Here is a 16668-nt window from a genome sequence, read left to right as displayed (position 1 = left end):
GACGCGAGGCACAGCATTGGGATCTAACAAATGCTCGGGTTGGTTTGATTTAGTTTTCAGCTTTTTCCCCCATCATTCAAGAAAAAAAAAAACCACCAAAACAAATAAACAAACAATAAAAATTAAAGAAGTGTTTAAGCATCAGAACTAAAATACAAATGCATGTTGACTTATAAAACAAGATTGTGGATTTGACCATGGGATTCCCTGACGGTGGAAAAATTTTACTTTTTTGCCCGGAGAGATTTCCTCATGGTGGATTTGCCCTTGGCAGAAGGTTTCACCTCCTTCCTCCCGCTGGCTGCTGGTTTCTTGGAAGAGCTGCCACCAGAGGGTTTCTTGATGGCTGGGGCTGCTGGTTTGGCTTTCTTCGCGGGGGTTTTGACCTTGGGAGGGGGCTTTGCTTTCCCCCGGCGGGCTGCGGGGGTTTTTCTTGGCTTGGGTTTGGACTCCCTTCGCTTCATCGGGGGGGCCCTGCTCCGTGATTTCGGAGGCGGTCTCTTCTGCATCCTGTCAGAAAGAGAGACAGTGCAAGATCTCAGTGGAGGCGCAAATGCTACCCAGAGCAGAGCTGCTGTCGTCAATTTGCATAAACGAAGCAGATCTTGGCATCCTTGTTCTTTACCACGGATGTTCCTTTATGCAGCAGTACATTTCATTAGCTAAATCCCAAAGAGCAAGAACTCCTCTGGTGGATCTTGCCACGCTAAGCACTTCTCACTCCCCACGGCACTCTGCCAGCGGGGTTTCGAGCTCCTTCGTTAGGCATATAACAGTACAAATAATGACAATAAATCAAAGTCAATTGTCAGAACAATTAGAGACCTAAGCACTCTCCCTCCTCTCTAAGTGGAATTTTATTACTTAACGAACAACACTTATCTTAAATCCACATTCTAAACAAGGCAGGTTTCAAACCTGGCTACAAAACTGCAAATAATACTGTAGGGTTTTAGGGAAAAGTTTTCCTAAGGAAACACTTAGTAAATAAAAGAAGTCCCATGTGAAACGTCACACTTTTGTAAAGCCCAAAAGGCACATGGGAGACTAAATGCCATTCAAAGAATAAATACGGGCTCTCTTTTGATCTGCAGGAAAAAAGAGGTTAGCTTCAAATTGTGGACCAGGGGAGATCAGCATTTCCAGAGCAAGGCATTGCTTCTGCAGCTTACACATGTCCTGGAGCAGTCCCGATCCTGACAGAGCCACAGGAGTTCAACCATAATTAGAAACAGCTTATTCCAAAAGCTCCTGAGCAACAGCCTTGTGGATAAATAACCGCACCAAGAGAAAAACCTGTGCGCTCTACAGCTGTGACAGTCCCTTTTATTTCATCCAAAGGAGCACATTTATCTCTCATGATGCCATACCTCTTCTTTGGTGGTGGCTCTTCCTCCTCAGACTCTTCCTCTTCAGATTCTTCTTCCTCCTCAGATTCATCCTCTTCTTCCTCATCAGATTCTTCAGAGTCCTCATCCTGCTGCTTCTCTGGGTAGAGCACATCTGGGCTACAAGAGGGTTCTTGTCAGAGCGTGACTTGTAAGGATATGACTCGAGGGTCAGCAAGCCTTGGGTAACCCTGGCTCTCATCAGACACCACTGCCCATCTGCCTGTACGGTTACAGCTTCAAGCCTAACCTAGAAATACCCCCGAGACTTCTGTGTTTGCTATCTAAACCAAACATTAGTTAGTCTCTGCAATGGCAGAAGCACGGCAGCTTTTAAGTTGCCAGGAATGCTCCAGCCCTAAGCTGTCCTTTCTCCGGTTCTCTTCCTCATCGCTCCTTCTGTGCAAACACAGGATAGCAGACAACAAAGGGACGAGATCAGACTTCAGCGACTCTGAACGCAGGCTGAAGCGACTGAGGACTTTGTACATATGCAATAAAATAAGGTGGGAAGCAGAAACTTTAATGACTATACTGCCATTTGGCTCTTCGTGGGACACTAAGACACCATCCCTGGGCTCCGCATGGCCCAGCACAATATACACTCACAGCAGGAGAAGAAAGGCTGTTTTAGTCTCGCACTTGCTAATCTAGGTCATCTTCCCTCCTCCCACCCCTGCTCCACATCAACATTAAGAAAGGCAAACAGCTGGGTCCTACTCGTTATGAGCATCCCTGCACGAAGAAGAACACTCTACCTGCTCATGCGAGTTTGTTTTAGCATGGGAACACTTAAAGAGCCCCCATCCTGCAAAAAAAAAAGCATCGCGACAGAGTATCAGAATATCAAGCCCAATATTTTTATTGCCCTTAAAAGCTTCCTGTGCTAATGAAGTCAGCTTTATGTCCACTCACGGTCAGACACCCAAGTAATGTCATTACCTACAGAGAATATGGGCGACAATGTTGCGGTTCATCGGTTATTAAACCCTCCACAAGCTTCCCTGGAAACAGGAGGTCGGCCTATGAACTTCAGCACTGCTATCCGGCTGACCTACACAACACTTATCTTGAACATCGTTTTACAGCCAAGCTCTTTACCTGGGATAATAAGGGAAGCAAAGCTGAAAGGTTCCACTGAAGCCCTTTCCAGAAATTTGCTCCATCCAGCCATTCTTCTCACATTTCTGCAGGGTTTTCTTTAGTAGATGCACTGTGAAAAGAAACCAAAAAACAGAGAAAGGTTGTGTTACTATCTTTGTCCACTTGTCCAACTTTACTGCCCTCTGCAGTGCCCTCTGAAATCAGAGCTGGAACGTGAGGATGAAGTCTCCTTTGCCCGGGGCACCTGCAGAGGAATGAAACACCACTGGAGACCTGAGACCGGTGAAGGCATCACAGCATGCTTCTTCCTGCGCTCAGCAAAGAGCGGCTGCCGTGAGTAGGACCCAGCTAGACCACTGCATTTACAGGTTTTAGTATGTCTTATTTAAAGGGAAATCCTCTCACAGTTATTTTTCAGAAAGAAGACAGAAGTGTTTGTTCCTGAACACTTAGCAAGTATGGCTTTAAATGCTCCAAAGGATGAAATGAAGAACAGTGCAGGTTACTGATGTCACCATCAAGGGATCCTCCTCTATAAATGCATTCAAAAGTGCCACGTAACTACCTCTGTCCAAATTTAACCCAAGTCTCAGCTTTCTTCAGCCTGGTCTCCAAGCTGTTTTTTTAAAAGTGTTTTTACCATGTTTTTGCCCTCCTTGTGTTCTAAATTTCATATGCGGCGTAGTTTGGTTTGGGGTTTGTTTTGTTTTGTTTTGTTTTTTAAAGGGAAAATATTTTGGTGTAGAAATATGACAGATGCAGTTTTTATTCCAGTCTTGTGTTCCATTGTGCACTGTGTAAGAACTGTAACCCAAACTGTGCAAGTACAAGGGAACTTTAACTCTGGCAAAGGGTTGAAGTCGTTTAGTCAGTTCAAAAGCATTTTCAGCTTGAATTAGAGGGACCATTTACATATTTAGCTCCCTCCAAACCACGGGAAATGCAAGGCCTGCCCTCAAGCATGTTCCAAAGAGTTTCTCTTTCCATTTCTCAAGTGAACAATACAAAGAAACACGCTGGCTGAACCGTCATCTGAAGCTGTTCTGTACGATTAATGCAAAGGTATTCAACCACTTATTCAACACTCTATCAAGAACTGACCTTTCACATCAAGAGAATCATTTGGGACAGTGCCATACCTTCACCAGCCTGCAGGCTACCTCTGCTGAAAATGTTTTAATTTGAACGGCACTGGAGGAGCTTGCACAGCTAATTGAGTTGACTGTATCTGTTAAATTACTAGTGTTGCAACATTAGGATGATCACAGTTCAAGAACTCTTTAAAAACCCCACGCTTTTTATAAACAGGAGCAACACATAAAACATAAGGCTGTTTTGACTCTGGATATCAAAGACCAACAGCAGCATGTAAAGGATTTGACCCCATTCAAGTCCAGTTATAAGAATAAGGTATAAAACAGGGAGGAGAGCAGAGCACTGGCTCTGCAAGTGCATACCCGCCTGCTTTTACAGCTCACCAGATCTTCCTCCGGTTGCTCTTAAAACAGAGCAGAGATCATCAAAATTCCTTTTATGTAATGGAAGGAGAAAGAAAACAACAGATTGCAAGCTGAAATTTCCTTATCTGACTTGCAAGACTGACAAGCACTGGAAGCTGGCTACACACCGGCCACTAAGGACCAGGGCAATTTCCAGCTGTCCTGAAAATAAATCATGCAAGGGCTTCGTAAGCCTGGAAACTCTCTTCCCTACCCCAAGATTAAGAAGCCAGACTTGATATCAGTCTCTAATTGGCAGAAGGCCTCAGGCAACTTCTTTAGCCCACACCGCTGTGAGGGAACCTGTGCTCCTCTATCTGTTGGTAAACCCTGCATCAAACAGTCATGCTGATGCTCTTGCTTCAGCTCCAGAGATCCGCAATCTCCTGTCTCGCCCCACGTCCTGACGAATGGCACCAGCACCATGAAACCACAGTAACAAACTGATCTGCTTTTAGGTCTGACTCCAGTAGAAACGGCGGCGAGCTCATCCTGCTTCAAATGACCTCGACAGCCTCAGTTAATCAACTGCATCTGGGCTCAGACCAAATAATGCAAATAAGCCATTAGAAAATCTGCTTTAAAGTCTCTGTTTGTATTGCTTCTGCTAACGCAAAAGTCAAAACAGACATTAATGTCATTCCTGGGAATGAAGACATGCCAAATCTCTTTCCAAATAAAACAGGATTAGCTTCTCTGCTCACTTGCTCGACCTTTTAAAATCAGAGCCAAAGAAAGACCTCAAACAAATCACTAAGAGGGGTGCTTGTGAATTTTTTTAAGTTAGACTGTGCAACTTCTCTAAATAAAAAGCAACTAGGAACTGCATTTATGCCAAGCTGTAGCTTTTCAAAATAGAGCCAGATCAAATCAACTTGGTGATTTAAGAACAATAAACTACTTGAATGCTATTCCCCCTTCCTGGGAACATGCTATAGACAAGAGAAACGTGCATTATGTCTCAGAAACTAGCCTTTGTCAGGCTTGAAAGGAACTAATGGGAATTAAAACCACTGAGCATCTCTGCAGCACAAAGAGCTGCACAGCTGCCGTTTCCCCAGCAAGCTCAATGGAATAGTTTAAAGGTGCTGCACAGACACATCTGCAGCTGCAGGACTCTCTTTCAGCATGTAAAGGAGAAGCGTTATGCAGATCGGTACTTTACCCTGGAAGTTGGAGTTGGTCCCTGGGTGGTTTTCCAGGATATACTTCTTCAGCGCTGTGGTGGAGCAGGTCTTCGGTTCGTTCATGGCCGCAATAGCAGACAGGATGGCGTCTTCCATCAGAGTCCCACCCAGCAGGGGCTTCTCCCCTGATTTCTTCAGCTATTTTCCAAGGAGGAAGAGAAAAGCATCAAGACAAAATCTCCCAAACCAGGTCAGGACAAGCTCCTCTGCACCAGGTGGGTCGGCGCTCCTGCATTAGCACAGATACGTTTTATATTAAAACACTGCACAGGGAATGCTGCTCTCCCAGCTTTAATTGGGAGGACAGGCCTACTCAGTCAACTGGCCTGGAGTGCTTTTTCTGGGAAACACATTGTCCTAGTCCCCAGATAAGCTGCAAGGATGTGGGAATCTAAGGGCCTATCACTCAGGGAAGGAAATAAATCAGATCTTCCTCCATCCCACAGACCAAATGTACCCAAGAGACTTCTATGGCATAGACACAAGCAAAAGACGTTGCAGGCATCTGGGGTACCTACTGCACTTAGAATTAGTGATGGAAAGGAAAGCTTACCCCACCATCTCCCCTACTGTGCTAGTGAGTCAGAGCTGAAGCAGCATGTGGAGCACACTAAGCAAGGAAGGCAGTGGGGTCTGCTCCAGAAATGTAGACCAAGAGTCCTAAGAGTCCTACTGCTTCATAGTTTGACAACTCCTGAGTATGACAGGCTGCTAAAGAAAGGTGTACCCAATAAAACTGGGGGTGGGAGAGGGCACGTTAACTTATATCCAAGGCTTGTGGTCAGTACAGTCAACAAAACAAGATGAACTCTGTTTCTGACCTGGAATGTTCCAGACGCTCCCTTCCCTGTGATCTGCTCTAACTGGCCCTTCTCTACAGCTCTCTGCAGGGCATTCTTCAACAGCTGGGGTCTGAAATACAGGAGGATAAAGCTTTACTGACATGCACTGACAGCTTAAAAAACAAACAGAGAAACAACGCTTTATACGGAGTGTGAGCAGAGCAGTACTTACAAGTGGTATCTGCCTACATACAGACATTTTAAATGGAGATCTGTCAGCAAGTGCTGATTACAGGAGAAGAACAATGTACGTTAGCGGAAATTCAACTGCAACGCTTTCTCGGTGTCACTGCGTATCCAGACACAGACAAGCTTTACTTGGAAGGATTTACTCATTTTGAAAAGCACATTTGGACTCGGTGGGCAATGAGTCAGTCAGCTCGCAGACAAACAAGGGACTGAGTACAAGCCGCTGTAAGAGGTGACGCACAGGGTTTTCCTAGATTTGCTTTCCTCCCCAAGCCTTGACCCGCTCCCTATGGGCAAACTTAAAGATTACTGTGAGCGTGTGCCAGTTAAAGCACCCAGAACCAAGTGGGACAACATCCCAAGGAGAGACCTTCACATCCATGCAGCTAAAGGGATCTGGTTTTGGTTAAGAGCAGAGGTGTGTAGAGCTATGCTGATGTCGGCGTCACGAACAAAGATTGGGTGTGGAGGGATGCAGAAAAAGGCACAGCTTTTCCTCAAGCTTTCCTGCAGGCTCTACAATGCAGAGCACCACCTGTCTGCTGCCTGCTGAAATACTGAACCGAATCACTGTGAAGTGCGGCAAAGCCAGAGGAAGGCTGCATTTCACTGCTCCTCTGCAGCTCTGCTTGCAAAAGCGTACTCCTGCACCTACCTTATATCTACTTTGAGTTTGGGGTAATACTGAGACACATATTTCTTGATCAGGCTGTAAGAAGCTTCCTTCGGCTCACAAAGGCGGGTGAAAGCCAGGGGCAGGATATCTTCCAGCTTGACTTGTTGCTCTGCAGTCGGAGCAGAAGTGCTTTTCTGAAATACACATACTTTTATGCATCAGTGGGGCCCAAACCTCTGGGTTTTCTGAAGCAGCAATGCACAGGTGGGGAGAAGTGCTCCTGACACTGGCCACAGATCTGGAAAACCAATTCTATAAGGCAGCCCTTTAAATTAACAATTTTAAAAGTTTAGCAGTTTAAGTAAAATTGAGCAAATTTGGTCGGAATTTTCATAGGAGCCCTAGGAAAGTTTTACAAATATAAATTACTGAGTATTTAACCACATCTGTATTTTTAATGGTTTCCTTCCTCTTTCTGTAGACACTTGCCTCTGCTACCTTTCAATGAGACAAGTGAAAATGCTTCACGCTGACATGAAACATAAAAACCAAAGGCAAGACCTGTTTACACAGGTCAAATCTTCCCAAAAATGAAGAGCTAAACAGCCCTGCATTGTTTTTTTTTTAGATGACAGAATGAAACCTTGATTGAAGCCAACGCTCCCTTCTGAATTTTCCTCCATTCCTTCAGTACTCTGAGGAGGGGATGATTAGGGAAAAAGGCCTGTTCTTTATACAGAAAAGACACTGGGGAAATGTGCTGAAGCTTACTGATTTTGATGCTGAACAACAGCTTTGCAAATGGTCAAACGGGTGAGGGTGTCGCTCACCCAGACAGCTGCTCGACTGCTAGCTGAATTCACCAAAACCAAAAGCAAGCTATTTGTTTTGCTGCAACACAGAGAAAGTACCTAGGAACAAAGGCACCGATATGCTGCAGACAAGAAATGCGATGTGTTAGCAGTTATCAGGCGCCTTGCTCAAACTTCTCATGGAGCCAGTGAGCTCTATTTAAAAAGAAGTTACACTGCATTAGTTTCTTTCAGTGCCCTGGTACCTAGCGTGTCACTCTCTCCTTCAGTTTTAGGACTTTTGGGCTCCCCAGTAGCCAAGAGATAAGCACCATGCCGTTACAACGCTCTCTGGGTTCACTCATCTATGCCGCAAGGGAACCGGCAATTCCAGCTAAGTATTTTGTAACTGTAGTGTTAGAATTGCGTTTCATATGCTCAGTGCAGCAGGGAGTGGAGAACAGCGGTGCTGGAACCAGGACTAATTGTGAGGACTAGGCTCAAAAAAACCACTTTACATTTTACCACCTCAGAACAACATACACCCAACATTAGCAGCTTGCTTCCAGAAGCCTTAGCACATTTTCTTCTCTCCTCTGCCCTCACAGCTGATGGCAAAATGTTCATCTGACAGTCCTGAGGACTGAAGTCTTCCATTTGTCCATGCAACAGATACAAGAGAAACAACAGTAGCATAAAGCTTTCTTACAACACCCGAGAGGCATCTCTCTCCATCAAGTAAAGAGAGAAGAGGAGTTTCATGGTTGTTTAGTTTTCTGCCTCTGAACCAAAGCTGAGAGGTTTCATGTAAACATTTTAAACCTAAAATTTTGATTATTCTACTTAGTTTTAATTTCTCTTACTAGCTTTCTGATTCCGATTTTAGTGGAACGAGTGTTTCAGTTACTGTACTTGGGGAGGAAAAGCACAGCAAGGAGAAGAATACTGTTTGGGTTGAGGTTAGGCTGCATTTCGCAAGATACATGTGTTTCAGTGCAAGATCTTTCAGAGTATTGTTTAAAATGACCCATCTTACCTTTCTGTCTCTGGCCTTTGGAACAGTTTTTCCTGCACTAGACACCACCACAAAGCTCCCAGAAGCTCCCTTTCCTTTCACCTAGTTTGAAAGAAAGTCCATTTCAGTCTTTAACAAACTAACTCAGAATAATAACGACCTGAAAGAGACTAACTGACACCATTAGGCAGATTTTGAATGCACAGTCACTCTTGCAATGGGCTGTTATGGCAGAGGCCTGATTTGAACCCACTGAAACTTCAGTAAGATCAGAAAATACAGCTGGACTTTAATAACATACTCTGCTGTCCTGACCAGCAGACCCTAACAGACATCACAGGCATAAATTACAGTGTTAAAAGAAACACGCTGCTGCAGAAGTGATGTTGCTGGACTCAGTCTGAAGACACATGCTGCTGCAATGCTGTATGACACAACACCAAGAAACGGTCATAAATTGCACAAAAGACAACCGTGCAAAGTATCTGATTGACACAACAGTGCTGAAATTCTGTCAGTGTCTAACAAAGCGGAGACAGAGGTTGATTAACCTCCACGAGGGAGAACATGATCACCCCAGAGACCTGCTAATGGAGTTTAAGAAACTCCTGTGTAGTTAAGTAATACCACCTCCACTGCTGCTCCACAAAGCGACTCTTACCTGTCTAATGAGTCCTCTCTCCAGCTCCCTTTTCAATGCTTGCTTTAGAAGATAGCCTCTCCTCTCAAGCTCCAGGGAAGGGTATTTGTGGATGATGTATTTACGTATTGCAACGACCGATGCGCCACTCTTTTGAAAGCATGCCTGAAAGAGAAGCAAAAAGTTAGTAGAAACCACCTGCACCAAAATTATCTTGCTGTGGGACTGGAAGAACAGAGATTGAACTGACGCATACAGGCCAGAACATCGGCACAGCATGCCAGGGCTGGCCTTTTCCCCACAATGACTCAAGAATATAAAATATGACTAACAAAATGCTTAACTTTCCCCTTCAGAGTAGCTGAAGGGCAGACAACACAAAAGCAGCACAGCAAGCACCTATCAACTACTCCTCTATTCTGAGCTACTTACACGTAATGGCTTAAACACTGCGTGCTACTACAAAACACAGTCACCTTTTGGCAAACCAACACTGCACAACTGGTAAGTCATTTTACTAATGTCAGACAGAGTAATCGTTAAGTCAGAACAAGTTGCCAATTTTTATTTTTTTTTAAGAAGATGGAGGATTGACATTAGTAAACTAGTAAAAAACCTAAGTTGAAGATCATATTTCGAAGATGTAGCAGCTGTAAAGGCCATCTTGAAATTAAGGCTGGTGGAGTCCAGGCCTCCTGCAAAGGCAACGTGCGTGAACCAAGCCTTGAGGGGAGAGCAGCAGCGTTACAGTGCAACTACAACAGCACAGGTCTCTTCTTACATCCAGGAGGGATACAGTAAACCAAGACCAACACCACTTTGGAATGTTAGTTTACAGTATCTCCATCTGTCCTGAATTAGAATAAGTTAACGCTGAAAAAAGCACGCAACAAATAGATGGATTAACCAAGGTAAATCAAGTCCAATATGGCTAGAAGGCACACCAAATTAAATGATGACAGCAATCAACCACATTATGGCATCATAGCTGTTTCTAATAACGTAATTAGGGAGGGAAAGAAATTCTAAACAAAGAAATAAGCTACAGGGCCCCTCACCATCATCACGGTCACTTATCAGCTCCTTGGGCTTCCAGGCAGAAGCATACAGGTCTTACACAGTAAGTTTCCTGCTATCAGACAGTACTATCGTCTGTATCGTCAGCAAGCTGAAATTGTGGATATTAGGTGCACAAATTATTCTGCTTTGCAACAGATGAACAAAAGAAACATTTGTCTCCTGCTTACCCTGATGGCCTCAGTTAAAATAGCATCCATTTTGGGACGTGAGGTGGCAGCCATCTGAGTCTGCTTCTGTGCTCTAGCTAGCTGGCTAGCAGAAAGAGTAGCCCACGCAGGAATGGTCTTTTTCACCTTCTTCTCCTTTTCCTTAGACTGATCCTTCTCGCTTAGAAAAAATAAAAAACAATAGTAAGACAGAAGGCACTGTAAAACACACCAACAAGCAGAACAACAATAAAAAAAAGGCCCTAAACATCTGACATTGAAAATAATTTAAAGAAGGTTTTGATGTTTCTGTTAGAAAAAAAAAGACCCTATCTTGATAATCAGCCTCACACATGTTCTAGAACAGCAGCTACACTAGATTAGTAGCTTCTTCCTGAGAAATACAAGCACCTTCTTAAGGGATCGATCCCATTTTTCCCATCTCTCCCACCATCTTCTCTATTTGGAGAACCTGGCTTTCTTCAGAATACTACCCAAATTCCTGAATTTAGCGATAAGCAAGCCTTACTCCTTTTTGGTTTCTTCTGAGGACTTTGTTTCCACCTTCCCTTCATTCTCAGGTTCCTTTGGCTGTTCTGGTTCACTGGATGCAGCAGGCAGGGTTTCATTCTCTTGTTCTTCTCCAACAGAGGCAGACTCCTCAGAAGTGACTTCTGCATCTAAAAGATGTGATAATGCATCAAGTTACAGCCTAAAACGAGCCTCTGTTCTTCAGGAAGCGGGGGGCGGGAGAAGAACTTAAGAACACACCTCAAAAATTATTTCCCACCAGACAATTTCTTTTCTCTAATTTAAGTAGATCATTTGAATGTAACTTAAGAGGCAAACCAAACTAGTGAAAGAGCTTCAGTAAGGTGCAATTAGCCATCAAATGCCAGAGTAACCTCCAACAACATCACCTAGCATTTTCACAATGAACTAATTCCCCCAGTCTTCTGTTAACTCCAGAAGTTACTGTTGCACTCATCTCTCACCAGAGAGGCCTCCGTGGGGAAAGGAGAAGGAAATCAGTACCATGAAACACTAAGATTTTCCCCTAGGTTGAGGTTTATGTGTTTTTAATTTGGAAAGGTGCAAAAGCATACATCTCTACAAGAAATCTGGATAGGTAGCAGCTTTGTTTACAACCAACTTGTCTTCAAACACCTCTGTTTCTGCACCATACGCTGTGGCACCGGAAGGATTTCAACTTTCAGTCACATTTTTCCAGACTTGGCAAAGCTGTAGATTGCACATGCATTTGCAGAAGCACTTGTCAATCAGCAGGATCAACTCCAGTCCGAAATCAACTTACCAAGCAAATTAACTCCAGTATATTCAGCTGAGAACAGGCCTTAGAGACTGGGCTGCCTGCTAGATAACATGCATATAAACTGTCACTGCCCACTTTTTGGATAAAGAGCTGTCTACCATGACTGTTCCATGCAGTAGAGAGGTTCTCTTGCCTCTGAGAAGGAGCTTAAGCACTCCTGCTACATTCCTGTGCATAGTTTTCCCATGGAGGCATCATGCATTTAAAATATGCAGTTTATTAATAGTTAGTTTCATTGTGCAATTTATTTGTGACACCAAAGAGGACAAAGTCAGTGCAACTACCCAGAATATGATACTGAAATGACACATTCTGAGGTGAAGCTGCTAAGACCAGACACATCAATATCAGACTAGATTTTATGACACATTGTGGCAAAATGCTTTTGTTCAGAAAAAGAAAGAAAAAAAATTAAATACTTTGGTTTTGCACTCATCAACGGTACCTTTCAATCTCAACCCATCTTCCTGACACTGCGGAAACTTCACAAATTCTACCTTTACTCTAAAGAATGCACAAGCTAAAAAGGGACTACATTTAGTTGTATTTTCACGCCTGGAGCATCAGGGCTTTGCCAGAAGGTATGAAGGACGAAACAAATGGGTTCAGACTGAAAAGAGTGGCTGCAAAATACAACTTCCCAATAACCCAGGAAAAGCCTGTGAAAAGAATTTAAGTATTAGTAATATTTTAATCGTGGCAGTAAGGTTTTTTTTCAGGAGTTTCAGAACACATGCCTATATTTGGATAGACATTAACAATCCACTATAGACAGAACTATTACCGTACCTGCTTTGACCTCTTCACCTTCAGCAGGTTTGCTTTTGGGAGGAGTTTCCCGGGAAGAATTATTCACTGAGCGACGAATCGGCATTGTGTCGTCTTCAACTTTCTAGAAAAAGTATACAAAAATCAGTACAGATTCCAGAAAGAATGAGAAAGTTTTTGAAATGGGATTAAAGTAAATCAAAGCAGCATATTTAGAAATATTCCGGTTAAATTTGGATTTTTCAGAATTTTAAAACAGAAACCCTCAAACCAGTTTCTTTGAAGCATACTAGGAGAGGATAGTTTCACATTTTACAGTTACAGAAGAAATAATTTCTTTTCAATTCCAAATCAAATGAGATGACCATTTGAGGATTTTGGCAAATACAACATCCCAGGGAAAGCAGGGATGGGGAAGGAGAGTGCCTGGGGGGTTTATTAGACTCCCAATCGAGATTCCTACAAGCAGGGGAGAAAGAGTACCGAGTAACCTTAAGCAGGAAGTCAAGGACTGATCCAAGGGCAAGCTTGGAGAACGGGCCAGCCCCTACCTCACTTAACTTGTCCGTGTGGATCAGCTGAGCTCCCGTTAAGAGTGGAAGCGCCTTATGATGCACGGGTTCAGCTTCAGACAGATCAGTCGCCATTTAAATTAATTTCTAGCCCCAAGTGCAGGTAACACTGTGGAGCCCCAGGTTTTAACCCCAAGGACTTTTTCCTAATGGTTTTCACAGTGCAGGGAGGAGTCAACCTAAAGTACAGAAAAGATGTGGTGTGAAAATTAACAAAACAAAAACATCTGTGTCTGTGTATCTACAAACTAAAGATAAAAAAGAAAAAAAGATAAATGACTTACAGCTTATGACTAACATAACTGACAAACAACACTTGCATTCAACAAAGATGCTAAAACACGTATGCAAACTTGAGTGCTATGGATGTAGCAGAAATGGTAAAGGTGTAAGCCAGACCTGCAGCCTGCTCCATTAAAACATATCTGAAAGAATAAAGAAGCTCTTTAAATTAACAGAAAGCATTAACGAAAAGCAGACATTGCACTTTCCCTAAAGTCAGGCGTTGAGGTAACTAGTAAGTCATTGACTTTGGGTTAAAGCAGGAGCTGACACATTGATCCAGCTTCTATCAGCCTAAGGAATTAAACCATTAAATCTGTTAGGCAGAAAATACACACACTGGGGACTCAAACCATGCCCCTCCCAAACTAAACCCCATGCAATTTATAGAAAAGGAGGAGTCCTTGAACAAGAAAATAACCATCAACACAGCAGTCTCCATACCTTCTACAAAAAAATTAGAGCTTTACAAAACTCTTCTCCAAACACATGCACCGTCATGGGTACTGAATGGGTTAAGCTTAGTTTAACCCTCACCAAGTCTCACCCCTTACTACCAGTACACTTCTACAGCCTTTCTTACCTGCTGCCCATCCGCCTGCATCAGCCTCTCCTAAGGAGAGGTGCGCCGCTATTTCCATCGCAAAGTACAGGGTTTACTTTCACTTTCTCTTCTCGGCACCCCCTTATAAAACCTCAAAAGCAAAGTCTCACATCTAGCAAATCAGGGCTGGACCCAGTCTCCCCTGTTCCATCCAAAGATCAAGCTCCAGACTGCCTTCTTCCCTTCCTTACAGAAAAATAGCCAAATGCTCCCAATTTCTACCTTTTCTGGATGTTTTCTTTTGCTCAGCCAAGAATTCAGACACTTACCATAAAGTTTTGCTTCTAATAGGTTATTTCGCCAGCCTGAGTGTCTTCCTCTTGAATGGAAACCTAACATCACTCCTGGCACTGTTTTTGAGATGACTTTCACCAGTTTCAGCACTTTGCACTGCATCTTCCATTGCAGGGGTGGATGCTCCGTACCACATCGATACCACCTCCATTAGTCCGTACTCTTGCCCAAAAATACAGCCCTCCCATAGCTCAGCAGTGGGGACTCCTAATCGATCAGAGGGAATCTCTCTACTTCAGTTATTTTCCCAAGCAAACCAAAACCCAGTTCATTTGCACAGATTTTTGTTAAACCTTCAAGCTGTGTAGGTAGTTTCCATTCCAAAACCAGTGGCAGTGAAAGAAGAGCCAAGAGGAACATGCATTAAGATACGACAGTTCACAAGGACTAGTAATGCAAGAGGCTACATCATTGTACCTACAAGATCTCCTTCCCAAATAATAAACTGATAAATTAATAAACTAAATCCACTGCTGCTGCAGGTAGGGGCAGTATCACATCAGGTGCACACACCTACGGCACAACCGACCAAGAGACTGTCATTTCAGTCTGATGGCAGAAGGAGGACCAGACCCATCGCTAGGCAGCATTTCCACAGGAAATGCTCTAAAAGACAGTCATCTAGCTGGCCATCTTCAAAACGCAGCGCTTCTGACAGCTAAAGGCAGTCATTCCTCTTCTGCAACATCTACGACTTCTCCTTTGACACTGAACAGTCATTCTGAAAAACAACAGCGAACCAGCCCCGTCTCAGCACCAGTAGAAGCAAACCAGTGTAACGCAGCCGGATGTTTTCTTCTGAGACAAAACAGAAAAATCAAAACACACTACATGCCAAAACCAAAATAAATGAGATGAATGAAGCTTTCTTGTGACATTTCGGAATGGGAAAAAAATACTAATTGCCAATTAGAACATATGAACTATAGCCCAGCACACTTTTTTTTTTTTTTTGCGCTTATTTTATGGGACCTTCCTTCCTCAAGTGTGGAAAGTGAGAGGAAAAATTAAAACTTTTCACCAGATTTTTAGTATCAAATGTTTTTTCTAACAAGAATAGCCTGAAGCCCATTAAAAAAAATGCCAGCATTTTGAAGTGAGTCCTGAAATAACCAATTACAGATCCATCCTCAGCGAAATTGGTTGGGGGCTATGAAAGACATTTTTCCTGGGATTACTAACACACAGAAGCATGCACTGTGGCTGAGCTGGTCCTGGGTTTTATTTATTTTTAAACTGTGTGACCTGCATGTCACACGCATGAAAACACAGTACTCCCAACTTTGACTTAAAATTCCCCAAGTTCTAAAACCCCCTTTTGTTTAGATCACAGTATAAACTACTCCAGTCTTTGCTCTCAAGAGTGAAACTTAACACAGCACAATTCCTAACTCCAGTGCCTACAAAATATGCAAAAAAAGCCATCATCCAGCACAAAATTCAGAGTGACCCAAACAGGAGCTTGTTGATTCCCTCCCATTCCCATCTCCTGCTCAAAAAGCCAAGGGAATCAAAGGGGCAGGAGGATAATCTCCTATTGACTTCAAAGCACCGATATTCAAGGGGCAAAGTCACAAGCACTACCTTGTGAAAGCACAACAGCTCAAGGACTGCTCTCGCTTGGCCTATTTTTTTTCCAAAGGGGGATCAAAAGTAGTTTTCTGGACTGGGTATGAAATGTCAACTACAAACAGGCCTGAATTTAGTTTTTAAAAAAGATAAAGCAAAAGACTAGAAGGTTTTGCAACAGCAATGCAGAAAAACTCTCATTCCCCCCTCCAAATAAAACTGAAGATTTATTTAGAAGAAAAATCAACTCTCCTAAACCAACTGTTACCTGGACACCTTATTTCATGTATGGGATACTAAGACATCTTTAAATGCGTACCACAGCTACAGTTGCAAGCACCACTCTTAATAAGAAACAACTGGAAAGTAATAACTGTATTTTGCATTTACACATATGTCAAACAAACAAGTATTGTGCTTAGAAAGTGGGAAGAGGCCATCAGTTGAGGATGCAGGTTTTCCAGGTGGTTGTTCGGTAACTTTCATGTACACTTAAATCTGATGGACTGTCAGAAAAAAAAATTAATCACATAAGCAATGAAACAAACATCAGGATACCAACTTTTTCAAACAGCTGCTTGAAAGTACAGAAAGGAACTCCTCACATAGCTACTCATACTCATTTTCCTATGGGTCATTTGAACTGCAGGTTGGCAGGCTCCCCAGCTATCATGAACTAGTCATTTCAAAGCTGGTAATCCAGCAAGGAGCCGATAAGCAATAAAAACCCCCAACTTTCAGGATTTCTA

General features: G+C 43.2%; 1 protein-coding gene across 1 annotated transcript; it reads right to left on the bottom strand.

The window, feature by feature from the left end:
• Positions 1-224: 224 nt before the first annotated feature.
• Positions 225-13350, bottom strand: HP1BP3 (heterochromatin protein 1, binding protein 3). The gene is made up of 12 exons (XM_009888343.1): positions 13150-13350; positions 12620-12722; positions 11027-11177; positions 10519-10678; positions 9293-9436; positions 8653-8733; positions 6865-7019; positions 6000-6090; positions 5157-5316; positions 2490-2601; positions 1371-1508; positions 225-510 (listed from the first exon to the last, which is right to left on the bottom strand). The coding sequence occupies exons 1-12, from the start codon at positions 13243-13245 to the stop codon at positions 225-227; spliced, it is 1677 nt and encodes a 558-aa protein (XP_009886645.1). The 5' UTR covers positions 13246-13350.
• Positions 13351-16668: the final 3318 nt, after the last annotated feature.

Source organism: Charadrius vociferus, unplaced genomic scaffold (genome assembly GCF_000708025.1).
Source record: "Charadrius vociferus isolate BGI_N301 unplaced genomic scaffold, ASM70802v2 scaffold107, whole genome shotgun sequence".
NCBI classification, from domain to species: Eukaryota; Metazoa; Chordata; class Aves; order Charadriiformes; family Charadriidae; genus Charadrius; species Charadrius vociferus.
The sequence above is the reverse complement of the archived record's forward strand: the minus strand, read 5'-3'. Positions and strand labels throughout refer to the sequence as shown.

Bases quoted from the DNA above. Each gene is read 5' to 3' on its own strand.
- HP1BP3 (XM_009888343.1), bottom strand. From the start codon at position 13,245: ATGGCGACTGATCTGTCTGAAGCTGAACCCGTGCATCATAAGGCGCTT. The intron at 8,734-9,292 runs GTAAGAGTCGCT...CTTTCAAACTAG, and splicing joins AGAGAGGACTCATTAGACAG to GTGAAAGGAAAGGGAGCTTC. The intron at 1,509-2,489 runs GTAAAGAGCTTG...ACCCTCTTGTAG, and splicing joins TGCTTCCCTTATTATCCCAG to CCCAGATGTGCTCTACCCAG.